At 36.7% G+C, this 16,664-nt stretch overlaps 1 protein-coding gene across 5 annotated transcripts in view; it reads left to right on the top strand.

The window, feature by feature from the left end:
• GRIK1 (glutamate ionotropic receptor kainate type subunit 1) overlaps positions 1-16,664 on the top strand; it is a 366,775-nt gene that overhangs the window by 330,596 nt on the left and 19,515 nt on the right. For all 5 annotated transcript variants that reach the window (XM_019654982.1, XM_019654979.1, XM_019654980.1 and 2 more), the window contains 2 exons: positions 837-1,054; positions 12,808-13,033. In XM_019654982.1, coding sequence (XP_019510527.1) covers positions 837-1,054; positions 12,808-13,033 — 444 coding nt within the window. The remainder of the gene's footprint in view (positions 1-836; positions 1,055-12,807; positions 13,034-16,664) is intronic.

Here is a 16,664-nt window from a genome sequence, read left to right as displayed (position 1 = left end):
AGGGGTAAAAAGTATAACTATTGCACTGTGTTGTACAGCTGAAACTAATTCTAAAAAATGTGTATTTCATAATAAAAAATAATTTAATAAAAAAATACAATCAAAATATAAAAAAAGAAAGAAAGAAATAGTACTTTAAGGAGAAAATTATGCTTTTCAGTGAATATATTCTTTTTCAGTCAAATTAGAACCTACATTAGAAAAACTAATTTTCAATCTAAAAGTAAAATATGACAATAAAAAAGATTCATCTACTGTCAGATATCACTGCATCCTATTTAAATTGATTTGTAAAATCCCACTGTTTTATTAAAGAACATATAATAAACTGCATGACATGTTAATCTTTTGAAAATTTCTCATATTCTTTAACTTTAAATAAAAATAAGTTACCATTTCAAAGCTTTCATAGTTGTGTAAATACCTAGGACATTTATTTCACACAATAAAATGTATATTAGACAGTAATAAAAGGTCAGAAGTCTGGGGACTGATTTTTCAACCAAAACAAGCAAACAAACTCAAATCTAAGCAATAAATTAACTATAAATTTTAGACATAGATTATCTCAGGGTTAAAACTATTTAATGCCATCAAATGTCAATAAATTACATTTTAAGCAGCAGCAGTGATTAATGATAAAATCATTTAAATTTTGCTCCATTTTCTTAAAAAAAATGCATCAATTTCACCTACATGCAAGACAGCAAGTCCTTGATGGATTTACAGTTTTTATGTCCCCAAAATGCATTATCTCCCTAGACCAGTTTAAATCATAAGTCTTCCTTTTTTTCCTAACTCCGTTTAACACTCTTACTCTGATGGTACCATCACAGGATCAGAGCTGATGCCCAAAGCTCTATCGACTCGAATAGTTGGAGGGATATGGTGGTTTTTCACCCTAATCATCATTTCATCCTACACTGCCAATCTGGCCGCCTTCTTGACAGTAGAGAGAATGGAATCCCCCATAGATTCTGCAGATGATCTGGCAAAGCAAACCAAGATAGAATATGGGGCGGTCAGAGATGGATCGACAATGACCTTCTTCAAGGTAAGAAACTGACACTGTATTCTCAATGGTTACCTCATACTGGGTGGAGGGGAATGTGAAATAGAAAGGTCTCTCCCCAAAACACAAAGTGCTAGGCAATTTTATTGTAAAACAAAAATTGTAAGGGCATAATTTCATTACAAGGAACCCATGTGCCCTCAGCAGTCAGCATGAAGCAATTTCTTTGGTCCCTCTATCCCTGATTTAATACGCTCAGATCCACAGATGAGTATCTTCAATATCATCTCTTGCCTTTATATGAGGAAAAAACAAACAAACAAAAATAACATGGTGTTTTTCAAATACAGTCTAACTACTCATTAATTAATCACTCATGTATGGAACCCATAAAATAAAGAGTCCTTAATATGAAATTCTGACAACCAGAATACTTGAATATCGTAGTTTTATTCTCTCTGCCCTATACTTGATGAGATAGAAACAGATGACAAGTAAATGTGTTGATATTGCAATTTATTTGGACAATTAAAATTAAAAAACAAACAAACAGGGGACTCCAGTCTAATATTGCATCTGCACTGAGGACAGGATGCCCAGCATGGCCAGAAACTTTCCAATAGCTGGGAGTGCCTTCTGAGGCACCAAAGGAGAATTAATTTTGAGTCAATATAGTTTTAGTGTCAAGTGCATTTCATTGCTCATGTCTTTTAAATTACTTACTCAGAGCACTGAACCTGATTTCTGCCTTGCTTAGGGAATAAACCTAGGTACTTTAATTATTAAATTTCAGACACTGTAGCTCCCATGGGGGGGGAGGGGGAGGGCGGGGAGAGGAAAGAATGGATTTAAATAGATCTAGGGAGGTTTAGAGATGGCAAAAACACCTTAGAGATCACAAATTTCAGGCCTTCCCTTTACTTATGAAGACAGCAAAGCCTTCAGAAGCTAAATTATGTGGTCAAAGTCACATGCTTGGTCTATGACAGAGAAGGGCTAGAACCCACTTTTAGGAGGTGCCTGTGAAAAAAAGGAAAACAGCAATAGTAACCAAAATAAACTCCAAATACACCTTTGTCAAGGTTTCACACCCAGATTACCAAAAATCAAAATCATCACCCCAGGACCGAGTGGCCAAAGACTTGTGAAGAATATTAATTTAGAAACAAAAAACTTAGGGTAAGAAAAATTAAGCATTTTCTTTGCATAACAGTATTGGTTCACCAAAATAGGTATCACCTATGCAGTAAATTTGGTTTAATAATTAATAATACAAGTTAATTGAGACAGCCTTACTCTAAGAGTAAACTACATGTGGAGGTTTATCAAAAACTAATGTAAAACGTTAGGATTTGCTTTCCCCCTATGTTAAAAAGATCATCTTTAAACATTCTTTTCATTTTAAGAAATATGTCATTGATTTAATGAATGTATAAAGTATGGTGATTGTTTCTTCCCTGGATAGTGTTCCTTTAAGGAAAAATGACATTTAATACATGGTTCTCCAAGCTTCTGAAAGCTTGGATTTTCCTAAAAATCAATGGTGTGAAGAAACACAAGTTACCCCAAGCTAGTGATTCATCATGATGCTTGTCAGAAACCAGGAAAGTCACCTGCAAGGCATGCAGGACAGAGGGACACTGCCGACGTAGAATTGGGTATGTCTTTCTCATATCTGAAATGATTTACCTCTTTCACCAAAATCAAAAAGTTTTAAAGCATGGGGAAATGGGCAAGTAGAGGAGATGCTCCCGCCTTCTGCGCAGTATAAATACAGATGAGGGAGTGGCTGGCTGCCCTTTGTAAAAGCAGTGACTTTGCCACTGTGCAAACAATCTATGCATTCACAAAGCATCCCTTAGCCTCACTTTGATTTGTTTCTGCTCGCATGCCTCTTTGAATATAAAAAGTGCTGGTTTCCAATCTTCCTGGCAGGACCCTGGGGTGACCACATGAAGGTGTGCTTAGATTGTGCTTTTCCCCACAACAGTCATGCGCCAGTCTCATGACAGTTTTAGTCAGGGTTCCCTCCTGCTTGCCCCCTTGTCCTGAAAATGAGGCACAAGGGAAAGTGGTCTCTCAGGTCAGCAGGCAAATGATGAGGTAATATGCATCTCAGATAGAAAGAACGTGATGATAGCGCCAACAACAATGAGAATAACAACACGTATCGCACACTAACTCATAACCACACACTCTGCTTCTAAATGCTGAACATACTCATATTTTATCTCGATTTAGCCGTATAAAGGCCAGTTGGGGTAAGTATTAATATTATCCACAGTGTACAATGAAGAAAACAAGGCACAGCTCCGTTAAATAACTGGGCCAAAATTTTCAAAATGAGTGATGGAAAAGCCAGGGTTCAGTAAAACTTCAGAGAGTTCTAGAAGGTAGGGTCCCTGAGGGTAGAGAACTGTCTGCTTTGTTTGCATTACCGTCCCAGAACCAAAGACAGTGCATGGCACAAAGTAGGCACTGAGGAAATATGTTTTTGCTAAATGAACAAATGCACTAATGAATTCAGAGCGATGGAATTCTATCAGAGGAGGGAGAGGGGGAGAAAGGGAGGATAGGGAGGAGGTGGAAACGTGCCTTTGTCCGTTTGGTCTGCTGTAACGAAAAACCACAGGTGGCATGGCTTACAAACAACAGGTCGGGAAGCTGGAAGTACAAGAGTGAGGGATTTTTCTAGGTCATAGACTGAGTTGTATCCCTACCTGATGGAAGGGGCAAGAGGTCTATCCGGAGGCTGTTACAAGGCACAAAGTCCACTCATAAAGGCTCCACTCTGATGATTTACGCACCTTCCAACAGCCTCAGCTCCTAATACCATCATCTACCATGTTTCCCCAAAAAATAAGACCGGGTCTTATGTTAAGTTTTACTCCAACAATCTACATTTATTCATTTATTCATGTACGAAAATCTACATTTATTCCAACAGTCATGTCTGGCTGACGATCTTAACTGGGCTTATGTTTGGGATAGGGCTTATATTACAAGCACCCTGAAAAATCACACTAGGGCTTATTTTCCAGTTAGGTCTTATTTTTGGGGAAACACAGTATGGGGATATGAATTTGGGGGAACACCTTCAGACCACAGTAGAGGGATCCTTAGAGATTCACACAGGAAGAAACACTGTTGCCCAGTGCCTGGAGCCACAGTCAGCTCATAGCCCAGCAACCCTATTTATCAGGAAGGAATTTATTTGCAAACAGAGAACAAGGACTAAATCCAATTTAGTTTTCCCCTTGAGGGAGGCGAGCTGTCAGAAAGCTGCAGAGGGATATACACTCAGAGTTCTTAAACTGGATTATTCCACAAGGGAAGGAAATGTTGCAGCCTTTCAGCTCTCAGGGTAGTTCCGCCCTAAGTCAGTGAGTGACAGCAGTTATGGTCAAGAGGACTCCATGCTGACCTGGCTCCACATTAAATGCTTCACCTCTGACATCCATCAGGGCCTCCCTCCCCTCTTCCATTCTCTCTTCATCAAGGACAATGTCCTCTCTTGAGCGGCAAAAGGAATAAGGAAAGTTGCATTTGCCTGATCTAACCAGGCACACTCTGCTCCCTTGCTGGGACATGAGCCGTTTGCTCAGATGGGTCCCATGTCCATTCAAGTACAAGAAAATGTCTAGTAAGAAGCATTTTTCATCATACACAGTGCAACTTAAAGTGCTTTTGTTCCGAGGAAAAAAAAATCAAATACATATCCATACACACACACACACACACACACACACACACACACACTTTTGGCAGCATCCAAATAGTAGAAACCTGTCTCTTTGCTTTCAAGTTGATTCTAAATTGTTTTACAATAAAAGAATAGGCAGTTACAAGAAGGAAAGGACTATAGAAATTACCAGAATCTATGAACAAACAAAATTGGTAATCCCTCACATTTTATCTCTGGGCCACAAGCAAGGGATGTTTTTTAGGGAAGTTTCTCCTTGAAAAAATGTGACCAAAAGTTGCTCACTGAAATTTCTATCAAAATCCATTGACTTTTTCTTCCTAGACTTTGCTATTCTTGCAGACAGTCTGACCTCAGAGTTCAGGTTTGGGATATTTGATTTTCAACGTGAAAAAAAACAAAACCCCAGGGGCGGCAGGTTAGCTCAGTTGGTTAAAGTGCAGTGCTCATAACACCAAGGTTGCCAGTTCGATCCCCACATGGGCCACTGAGCTGTGCCCTCCACAACTAGATCGAAACAACTATTTGACTTGGAGCCGATGGGTCCTGGAGAAACACACTGTTCCAAAAAAACCCAAATTTTTGGGTCTTTTTGTTTGTTTGTTTTTTTAAATATCTCAGATGAGGTTCCACTATCCATCATCTAAATTCAGGTAAGTCTGAGGGAATGACTGACAGTCATTAAGCAATTGTTGAGTATGAGACAAGGGAGGCTGAAGCATTTTTTCTTGACTGAGTTTCTGTATGTGGAACAAACATTGATCATTGACTCAGTTTGCACAAAAGAACTAGGGTTAAATCATAAATTCAATTCCACATACATTCTCAAGGCTTTAAAAGGACACTCTGAGATTCTAACTGATGTTGTCCATTAAGGAAAAAAAAAAAAAAAGAACAACTCTAAGTTGTGTGGCCAATGTCACTCAGTTAATGATGCTCATTAACCATAGAATTTTCTCAAGGTCACCAGCACTCTGAGCCTTAAAGACTTAAGCACTGTGAATAATATAATACCTACTTGGTCAAAACATGTCCTTCACCTCTAGGCCAATTAGCAGGAAGGACAAAGTTAAAGAGGGGCAGATCATTTTAAACAGATGTCCAGAGACTGTTTGAAGATGTTTTAGGAAATTCTCCAAAATCAGGGGACTGTTTATTTCTCCTTGTCAGGCCATCAATTAATTAATGGACTCTTTTTATAAGTTAGTGTATTAATAATTCAGAACTCCAAGAGACTTCATTTAAATTTTCAACAAACTTTCTTCTATTTTTTCTACTTGGGATAATACTAATTACTTATATATTAACTGTATTGGTTTCTCAGCTCTCTGCAATTAAAACTTATAGTGAAGCACTTCAGATTGCATCCTCTGGAGCCAGACAGCTTGGGTTCAAATTCAGACTTTACTCCTTATTAGCTGTATAGTCCTTGGCGAGTTATTTAAACTCCCTGTGCCTCAATTTCCCTGTTTATAAATAATATCTAACTCAAAAGATTATTTTAAGGATTAAATGACTTAATACAGGTGGTGTGCTTACAATACTACTTGGTAAATTATAAACAATGAAAAAGTGAGATAGTATTATCATCATCGCCAACATCATCACCATTAGCACCCAACCCATACCCCTAGCTATTAGCCCTAATTTATCAATCCCTCTGGGAAAAAACAAAACAAAACAAAACTCTAGTTTGGTCTTTGTTCAGCTTTCTTCCTGTCAGTGTCCACCAGACAGAGAAGTCCAGAGCAGGTGCCAGTGCCTGAGATTTCAAAGACCTTCAAAGGCCAGGCCAGACAGAGACCTGAGTCCTTAAAAGCCCTTCCAGAGTCTATACATTGTATTTGCAAAAGAGCCACTTCCAGATGGGTAGGCAACAGATGGCGAGGCTGCCCTCAGAAGTCAGCTGAGCAACAGAGCGAGGCAGTTTAACTGAATTCAACTCAATTTATATTTTTTCCCGAATCTTCAATAAGACCAGTGCTTGAGATTGGCATGGTAAAGGATAGGAAGGGGACAGGTATACAATTCTGTACAAGACTTGACGACCTGAATAGCAATAGAGGGACAAGATGCACATATGCCTATTGAATACAATGCAACACGTGATTAAGAAGCGTGTGTTGTGCAGACAGGAAGCGGTGTGGACATCGGGAGAAGTTCTTGTGAGCCACATTGGCTAGGAAATACTCATGTAAGAAATGAATCTCAGTAGAAGTTTGCCTTGTAACAAATCACTATCCTCTCAGACCCAAGCCAGAGGATTACATAGATTAGATCATGATTCAGTCTAAAATGGCTTGGATAAAATAGGTTTAAAAAGTCATAACAGACTTGTCATTTCTGGCTTTCATGGTCTGGGAACTTTGGACCAGCTGTGGGAATAAGGGACTCTCTAACCTTTATAATCTCTTTCCAGAGAGTGGCTAGGTGCTGTCAGCAACCCAAAAGACATTTCAAGAAAGTTACTGAGCACCGCACCAGTGGAATTGAATGAAGCAATGAGCCATTATGGGGAGACAGGTTCCAGGCAGAAATAGTCATTTAAGAAAGCACAAGATGAAAGATATTTCTCAAACTTCCCTGCATAGGAAGTCACTCTTCACATAAGAGCTATTAGCTCATGTTTAAAAGATCCAGCTAATTTTATCATCAGTATCCCGAAATGTTAAGTCCCTGTAGGTTAAAAATGTATTTGTTTGGAAAGAAATCCATGAGGTCAGTTTAAGTTAACCTTTGTCAAAACCAGCTACATTGCTTATAATGGACCAATCTTTAACTCCAGGCAGGAGAAAAACATGAAAAATATCTGAGCAAAGGTGTTGAAATCCCACCGAGGGAATTTCTTAAAGGGAACACATGAATTTTTAAAACCTTAGAGATTCCACAAATGTCATAACTTTCAACTCAAGAGTATAATCAACTACAATGATTATATTAGATATACTTGAAAGACAGAGGCCTCTCATTATACCACAATTGATTTCTTTTAATACTCTTACTTCTAAGTGATTTTTGTAAATTAAATCATATTTTTAAAAATACCATGAAAATTATTATTTAATAATATATTTAACTATGTGTTAGAGGAAGTAGTTATTTTTAAGGCAACTATTCACCTCCTAAATATTTGTTTCACAAGTTTGGATTTCTACATAGCTGATTTCCATTGATTTTTAAGGTTTTCTTAGATCAGGGTATACCAAAAGTAAAAGTATAATGGAGATTCTTAAACATAATTGTTTTGGGTACTTCATTTGTTCAATACGCATATACCGGGGGGTGCCAAAAAAAAGTATACACATGACTTGTATTCATGTTTTGTTATCGGTATATATTGAGTACTACAATTTTAATATAGTTTTTTCCTTTCTTAAAATGTGTATACATTTTTTGGCACCCTCTGTATTTACCACATTTAGATCACTTTTTATAAGATAACAAAGATCAAATATAAAAAATTCTCCCAGTGTGTATGTTATGTGTGTGGGGGTAAGCATATATGTAAAAATAAACATATATAAACATAGTTCTATATATAAAATCTCCAGACACATTAACCTGAAGTAGAATTGCATATTATTCATTCTATTGAATAATAAGATTATACATCTTCACTGTAGAAGCCCCATAACCTGGTTGAAGAAATAATGTGATAAGTAATGCTTGTCTCAGTAAAAATAAGATATTAGAGGGATATATCTATAAATTGGAGGTTCTATCAGACTGAAGACCATAATTACATTCTAGAATTGCACATACTTTACCTGTTATAGCAGATACTTTGCAACTGAAAACAATGGAACTATATGGAATACAAAATACTGTTAAATAAAAAGATATAAACAATATCCACATTTTCTTCTAGGTTCCAACTATTGCACCTCTTAAAACACTGTCTAATTTTTTATCCACACAAATGTAAGCTGCCTAAATTCATTTAAATAGTTGCCATACATTATATGATGATTATAAGGATTGCAACAGCTCTGGTTGTAACAGAAAGATGCCACAGCTACTTACTGCAATGATGTCTTCAGAAAATTTAATTCTGTTGAAACATTAGCCACATCATGAGTTTGATGTTCTATGTATTAAGACAAATAGTTGAGTCCCTTTTGGTTAAGAACACTGATACTGGAACCAGATTGCTGGGATCAAACCCTGGCTTCATCATCTCTTCATGGAATGTTGTGGTTCCTCATCTGTAAAAAAGAAGTAATAATAGCATCCTTCTCATATGATCACTGTGAAGATTAAATGAACTAATACATGCAAAGTGTTTACACTAGTGCTTGGGATATAGTAAACTCTATATGCTGGTTATTATTAAAATTTTCAATAAGTAGCCTTTAACTTCATACAAACACATTGTAAATAATTTCCCAGTGAGTGTTTAACTTGCATGAATTACAGGTGAAACAAGAGAAGTGATGGTCATCAAATGCTGATAAAGTAATACTTCCTTATTACAGATTTTAGATGAAAAAAATGCTTATTCTTTGTCAACAATGTTTCATCAGCTTCAGAATAGCCACATTATCAGGTTTAAACAGGCAAAATAAATTTATCTAAGCTTGATGCCCCTCCAGGATTTAAAAAACAAAACAAAACTGGATGATTTCAGATTTAAGAAATGAGGCCTTTTCAGTTTTAGTGACTTGCTAAGAAGCTCAGAGTACTTTACAAATATTCTAATTAACCTTTGACATATTCAGTAAAATAAGAGGCAATCACTGTTTCTATTTTTAAATTATGTATTATTTAAAGCAACTTAGCATGCTGAGACTATAGACGATTTAGAAGTGCAAAACATCCAGACTGTCATTCAAATAATTTACTTGGCCTTTTAATATTTATGACAATCTTTCATGAAGTATGCTCCTATTTTTAGGAATTAAGATTTGCCTTAAAATGGAAAATCTATTTTAAAAGGAATAAATCTAATTTAACTACTCCTGAGATAGTACTTTTTGATCTAACAAAAGATAAACTTTACAGAACCTGGTATGAAGTAGACAGAGCTCAGAAGTGAGGAAAGAGACTCTTATTTTGAATTCGCTCTTTCACTAACCACTATGACCCCAGTATGTCAATTAGCTGCCTTTGAAGTCAAGATATGCATAAATTATGTGAAAATACCAGTCTACAGGGGTCAACAAACTTTTGAGACAGAAGAGCCAATCCTGTCCCTCACAACAATTTAAAAATTATTGGAGAGCCATAAAACAAATGAAATCACCATTACCTGAATGATATCCTTTAAAATTTTTATAAATAAAACTATGATAGTTTTATTTTCATTTTCAATTTTACTTCAGAGCCACATGTATGTACCGAAAGAGGTGCACATGGCTCGCGAGCCACAGTTTGCCGACCCCTGGTCTAGAAAGCCAAACCTGGAAGTTGAAGGATCCTTAAGTGAAACTCTTTCAGCTATGAAGTTCTTCTTATAGGTTTCCAGTGGTAGAAAACCCACTATATCTTAAGATGCTTGAGCCATCTACAGATATTTCTAATTGTTCAAAAAGTTATTCCTTAGTCACATTTTGGGTCTTTTTATATATCTAAGCTCCCCAGCTTCTCAAATAGTCTATAACTCCAAATCTGGAATACCATAGAGCTCCAAAACTGCAAACTTTTTAAATAATGAAAAAGAACATTAAATGAAAGCAAAAGAGTGCTATTCTCTGTCCTATTATGTTGACCATTACTAGGCTGGAGCAAGAATAGCAGGAGAAAGTCAAAGGAATTTAGAACTTGACCAAGTTCTCCAGCAAGTGATGGTTTTCTTACTAAGAAAAAATTTTTCCCTTGATGGTTCAAAGGAGTCCATGCCAGCGAGGTTCCCCCTCCAACATCTCAAGGATTTCAGGCCAAGATCAACCTTCTACTTCAAGAAGGAAGAAGTAAATATGGTTGAATAAAATCCATGACCTCTAGCTCAATAGAAAAGAGCTACTCAAAGTGTGGTGTGAAGAACATGTTGACTTGTGTTACCGAGCTGTGATACAAGGAAAAATTTGAGCGTAAGAGTTTAGAAGTTTTGTAGCTCTTAGGTATGGTGGTGGCACTGAAGGCATTATCAGCGGATGCATCTTTGAGAGTAGATGACTTTGCGGGCTGTCAAGTGTTCACATGAGTCACAACTCGGAAGAATTTTGGCAACATGGACATTCACCTACCCAAAATCTGCATGGCACAGTAGAAAGAGCACTGAATTAGATATCAGGGGTTCTGGGGTCCAGTATTAGCTCTGATACAAACCAGTTTTGTCACTTTCACAAAGTCTCCAAACGTTCTATGCCAAAAATTTTCTTCTCTGAAAATGGCAGCTTGAATGAGTCAGTTTCTAAAGCTCTGACAACTTTAAAGTTTTGTTCTTCTAAGAAAAATATTTTCCCTTAAGGTAGTTTCTTGACAGAGAAGTAATTTTCCCAGCTGTGTATTTACTGCCAAAAGACAGACTGACCTCCCCGCACTTGCACAAGTGGCTCTTTATGATAAATGTAGCATTATCAGATGTTTAGAGGCTCAAATAGCACAACAAATGAAGCATAACCCTGACCCCCCAAAATGCCTTTGTCATGGAGACATGAGATTCAATTTGCAGATATCTCTGAGGTTGAGGAGTAACTCACAGGGGCCTCATCGTGACAGGATGGCTTCCATAAAATTCTAGTATCTATAAGGTACTGTTTATTGAATTGTTGTTTGTCTCACAAGACCTTTCTCAAGGGGCTCTTCAAATGCCTAACAATCCAAAATAAAGCCATCTGTCCTCCCTTAACTCATAAAGCCTACAGCATTAACCCAGGTCTTAAATAGATTTAGGAAATGAGGGAGCCCCCAGGAACACTTGAGCATGAATACCCACGCTAGAGTCGATTCTGTAGGCATTCCATTTACTTGTATTTCTTATGGCCCCAAATCATGTTTTAAGCTTCTCAGCACTCCTAAGATGATACACCCTGTGCCTGCCAAGGAAGCTGTCTAATGTGTGGGCACCATATACATGTGTGAGAGCTGGAGTTAGCTTCGAATTATCAGTAATTCCAATAAAGTCTTCCACATTTCCAAATAAATGGAGGGGAATGTTGATGCAAATGAAGACAAATTCAGAAAGAAAAGTAATTGGAATGATATGGAAACTACAGAGTAAAATGTAGAATGTGTAATCATAGATCATTATTCAAAAGAATAAAAAATTTGTATGTAAGCAATATGAAAACTTAGGCAGCATTTTTAACAAAGAAAATAAGATAATGAGATGGTGGAATGTATAGATGCATATATATATATATATATATGTTTTATTACTGACTATCAAAAAAGTAAAGAATAAAAGATGAAGATTTATTATTGACTATCAAAAAAGTAAAGAATAAAAAAGAAGAAATATTCGGTCCTCATTATCTAAAATATAATTGCAATTAAAATTGAATATATACATTAAGAGGCATATAAATAGAGTACAAAACATTTTCTGATCATAATTTTAATTTGTATTCTACATTTTCTAGAACAGAAAAGAGTGGATTACAGCTCTTTCATAAATAAAGCAGAGAAAGCATGTGATTTATCCCAGAGCTGTTCCCAGCAAAGGAATGCTGGCTCAGGTATTGAGACTTACACATCAGAAATCAGTAAAACAATGCCTGCTGAAATTAAGCAACTGAAAGGAAATGGAGTAAATGAGTAAAGTCCTAGAGGGAGATAGTCACGCCTTGGCTATTGGACTTTGAGGGCTTGTTCTTAAGTGTCCACAGTTCATTAGGCAAATGTTGTCATTGATACCAAGATTCTTCCTTCCCTAACTGAAATCAACAAAAGAACGTTGAGCCAAAGTCTTACATCAATCAGGCATGATCTCCTTTTCCTCAGTAGTCGCCTCAGTGTCTCTAAGTGATTTTCTGGAGTAAATTGAGTTCTTCTCAACTACAAACCAAAGCGCCAGGACCTTCAATACTGGTTTCCTCCCTGAAGAGAAAGAACCTTCCCTATACTCTTTGAGCCACTGGGATTTGAAATAGCTTTAGGATATATTTTCTCAGCACTCTTCTGCTGGTGGGTGTGCTTTCTTTCCCTGCAGAAGTCAAAGATCTCCACCTACGAGAAGATGTGGGCTCTCATGAGCAGCAGACAGCAGACTGCCCTGGTAAAAAACAATGATGAAGGGATACAACGAGTACTCACCACTGACTATGCCCTGCTAATGGAGTCCACCAGCATCGAGTATGTGACACAGAGAAATTGCAACCTCACTCAGATTGGGGGCCTTATTGACTCCAAAGGTTACGGAGTGGGAACGCCTATAGGTAAGAGAGACAAGCCATTAGCCAGGACTGAGAGGGGCAATATCAATTATGAAGCACAGAAGGGATATGTACTCCACATCCTGAGAAGGTCTACGATGCCTTCAGTGGACTAAAACATAAGGGAAATGCCCATATAGATCAGAGGCATGTTTTCAACTGAAAATGTGAAGATATTTAACCTAATACACTTTGAATTCACTATTTCTTTCAAGTTCTACCACTAGATATGTTTGTCTATAGATTTTATTATTTTTATCCCAAATATCTTTAAAAGAATATATTCTTAATTCATCCATCTTCTTGACATTATTTTCTTCAGTGCCTATACATATTTATATAGTTTTTCTACTTAATATTGGAATATAACAAAATTAATTATGCATATAGATGATAAAAGTTGAAGGGCTAGGTTTCCATGTCAATGATATAAAAGCAAAACTATACCTGTAAAACTAAAAGGATAAAGATTAAATTATAATTTGCTCAGGCAATATGCTAGATTCAGTCAATGATAACTGTCTAAAATCTCCAAATATTCTTGTTCCTTAATTTTGTACTATTGCTCTGAGGATATTATTTCCTTAGAGGCATACAGATTTATACAGTGAACTCTTCTTGCATGTCTAACATATAGAACTCTATTCTATATTCAAGGAATAATTACTAATTCCCTCTCTATATAAAACTGTATTGGATAAAATTCTAGTAGAGTGGCAGCTGCTTTTCTCAAGTAAGTCATTGGTAATTTTCTGATAACCATTCCAAAGGAGAGGAATCAGGGAATATCTTAACCACTGGGCTAGTGCAATAAGGTATCTTATAACCTTAGTTATAGGCAAGTCAGATAATTTAGAACCTAAGGTAGCTTCCATTTGCTTGTGTGTGTTATTATTTTTGTTGTTTGAAAGGGATTGTTTAGTTCAACCCTCAACATTAGACAGGGATTGCACATTCAAATGCTCACAGAGACCAAGCAGACATCATAATTGAACAAAGCATGTCTGCATGAGGAGGCAATAGAGAATAGTAACAACTATGGAGAGTTAGAGACCACACGACTCATCTAAAGGGGGCAGCTGTCTTTCAGGTCAGTCAATTGTACATGTGGGAATTGGAGTGAAAGGTTGTAATATATTCCACTTTTCATGAAAAAAATAATCAAATTTTAGGTGAACAGTCCTGATACTTTAATTTAGCAATAAATTCATTAAAAAAAAGTGTGCATCCCAATTCAGACTTTTGATCAACAGTAATTTGTTTAAGCAGATAAAGGTCAACTTACTTCACCTTTTACCATGAATATACAACCAATTGGACTCCCTGCTATTTATCTGATGTTAGAAATATATGCTATGGAGAAAGTAACTTTATTACTATTATTGTTATCATGTACACCTTCCAAAAAATCTACTACAGAATGATTGGGCTAGGGAACCTATATCTGCATTTTTACCCCTTTATTTTCAATAACTTTCCTGATGAAAATACCAATATTGCTAGTGAAGTATGTGGTAAGCTCTCCTATAATTAAGTAAACATGTCTGCAGGGGGCCGTGGGGTTATTAGACACTAACTAAAAGGATAGTATGCCTCCTTTTTATTTGAAAAGCAATGTCCTATCTCCCTAACCAAGCATTGTCACCTCATTTTAGATAACAAGGGTGATAGAGAGATGGTATTTTTAAAAATTCCATCACTACTGCTTTTAGTTAAATGTGCCATAAGTTAGATAAAAACACCAGGAGTAGGTTGCCTTTGCCAGAATCTTTCCAAAATCAAGAACTTAGGATTGATTGTGAGATACTCTGCATATTTTTAGAGGAGCCACGATAGTTCCTCAATCGAACTATATTTAGACTAAATTACAAAATTGAAAACTGCACTTTTATTATCCCATCTTCCATTCATAACCCCACCTCAACCACCTTTCGACATCCCTCTTTGCCCACCAAATTTCCTGTCTAGTAATAATGATAGAAAATAACAAATATCACTCCTTCTGAGAATATGTTCACTTTAATATGAAACTATGAATGGGTATTTTTTTCTATTGAATGGAATATAACTCTAAAGCTAATTTTTTTGGGGGGGTGAATGGGGAGGAAACAAGGGGGTCCTTTCTGCAACACCCCTGAATTAATTCAGCACTTTGAAAATTACTCTGCCTTCATGTGAATGAGACTGACCCTCTGATGCTTATCACTATATTTTATATAATATGATATAAAGATATTTGAATGTTCCAGTTCAGTTTGCTTTCAGCCAACCCCATCTATACTCGGACATACAAGTTCCAAAGTTGAGGACCCTTCCCACACCCCCTACCCTGCCCCCCAGATGAAAAGAAATACACTCCAGGAATTTTTCATAGTGGTTATAAACCTGTCATGCTTTTAAACCAAAAACAATGAGGGAATAATTGGAACAGATGGCAGAGCTCACAGAGAATACATCCATTGGGAATACAGCTGCTGGATAAATTTGTGAGATATTTCTTTCTATGATGAATTGACTCTTTAAGAAAGATCAGTTGCTATTCAGTAGATCTGTGTGTATACATATATATTTTTTTCAACTGACTTGTAATAAATCACTTCCAATGTCATTCAGTCCATTTAAACAACAACAACAAAGACTGAAGCTAAAATATATTCAGATACAAAAAATTCTCTGCTCACTTCTGGTCCTGACCTGACTGAGTCCCTTATGGCTCCAAACTATTTTCAATGGTCAAAGATTGGCAAAGTCAGCTCAGTCACAGCACAAGATGGAAGATTTTGCTTCTTAAAGACTCTCAGGACAGAAGCTCTGAAAAATGTCCCTCCTGAGGGATTTAAAATAAAACTTCAAGAGAATGAGAGCAGTTAAGGCTTAAATAGGTTACCAGGAGGCCAGAAATTACCTTCCCTTCTGATCCTCATCTGTCTACAGTGTTTTATAATACGTATCATGCAGCCTGAAAACAGGAAAGCATCAGTCAGCATTTACCGAGTGCCTACTGTGTGTACTGGGTAATTGCCAGTGTAGCCACCACTGTAAGAATTATTCTTAGGCTCTTCAAAGCATTTTTATGTGCGTAAAACCTCTCCTGGTTCACTTACTTGCTCACATGCTATGGATATATTAATTGTGCTCATGTTGACACCATTATTCCGGGGATGTTTAAGCAAGCAGTCAATATCTTCTCATTTGGCTTTCAAGAGCCATTTTCTCACCAAAAACCCATACTCTTCATTGACAAGCCATCATCTAATGCCAGAACATTTGCTTTTCATTTAAACATGGTTTTGTATACTGACTATGACTTTAGGAAATCTTGGAAGAAAAGAAAAAAAAAAAGACAAATGCCAAAATGTTAACACTCTATTTGGCCAACTTAAACATTGCTGTAGAACGTAAGCTTTATGTGGCGGTTTGGAGGTGGGTGCACCAAGGAGATGGAGAAAGAAGCTTTTGGTGAAATATCACTAGGAGGACAGTGGGAAGAATTAAGTTACATTCTTGACTCTGCCAATAACTATCGCTTTCGCTCACTAAATTTCTTCAATTCTAAAATTAGTGCACTTTACTATATGATTCCTAAGATCTCTTCTGGTTCTAAGCTGTCAGATTTTTCTCCTTGTTATTTTTT

This window comes from Hipposideros armiger, unplaced genomic scaffold (genome assembly GCF_001890085.2).
Source record: "Hipposideros armiger isolate ML-2016 unplaced genomic scaffold, ASM189008v1 scaffold_233, whole genome shotgun sequence".
Taxonomy (NCBI): domain Eukaryota; kingdom Metazoa; phylum Chordata; class Mammalia; order Chiroptera; family Hipposideridae; genus Hipposideros; species Hipposideros armiger.
Note: the sequence above shows the minus strand (reverse complement) of the source record. Positions and strands in the feature narration are given on the sequence as shown.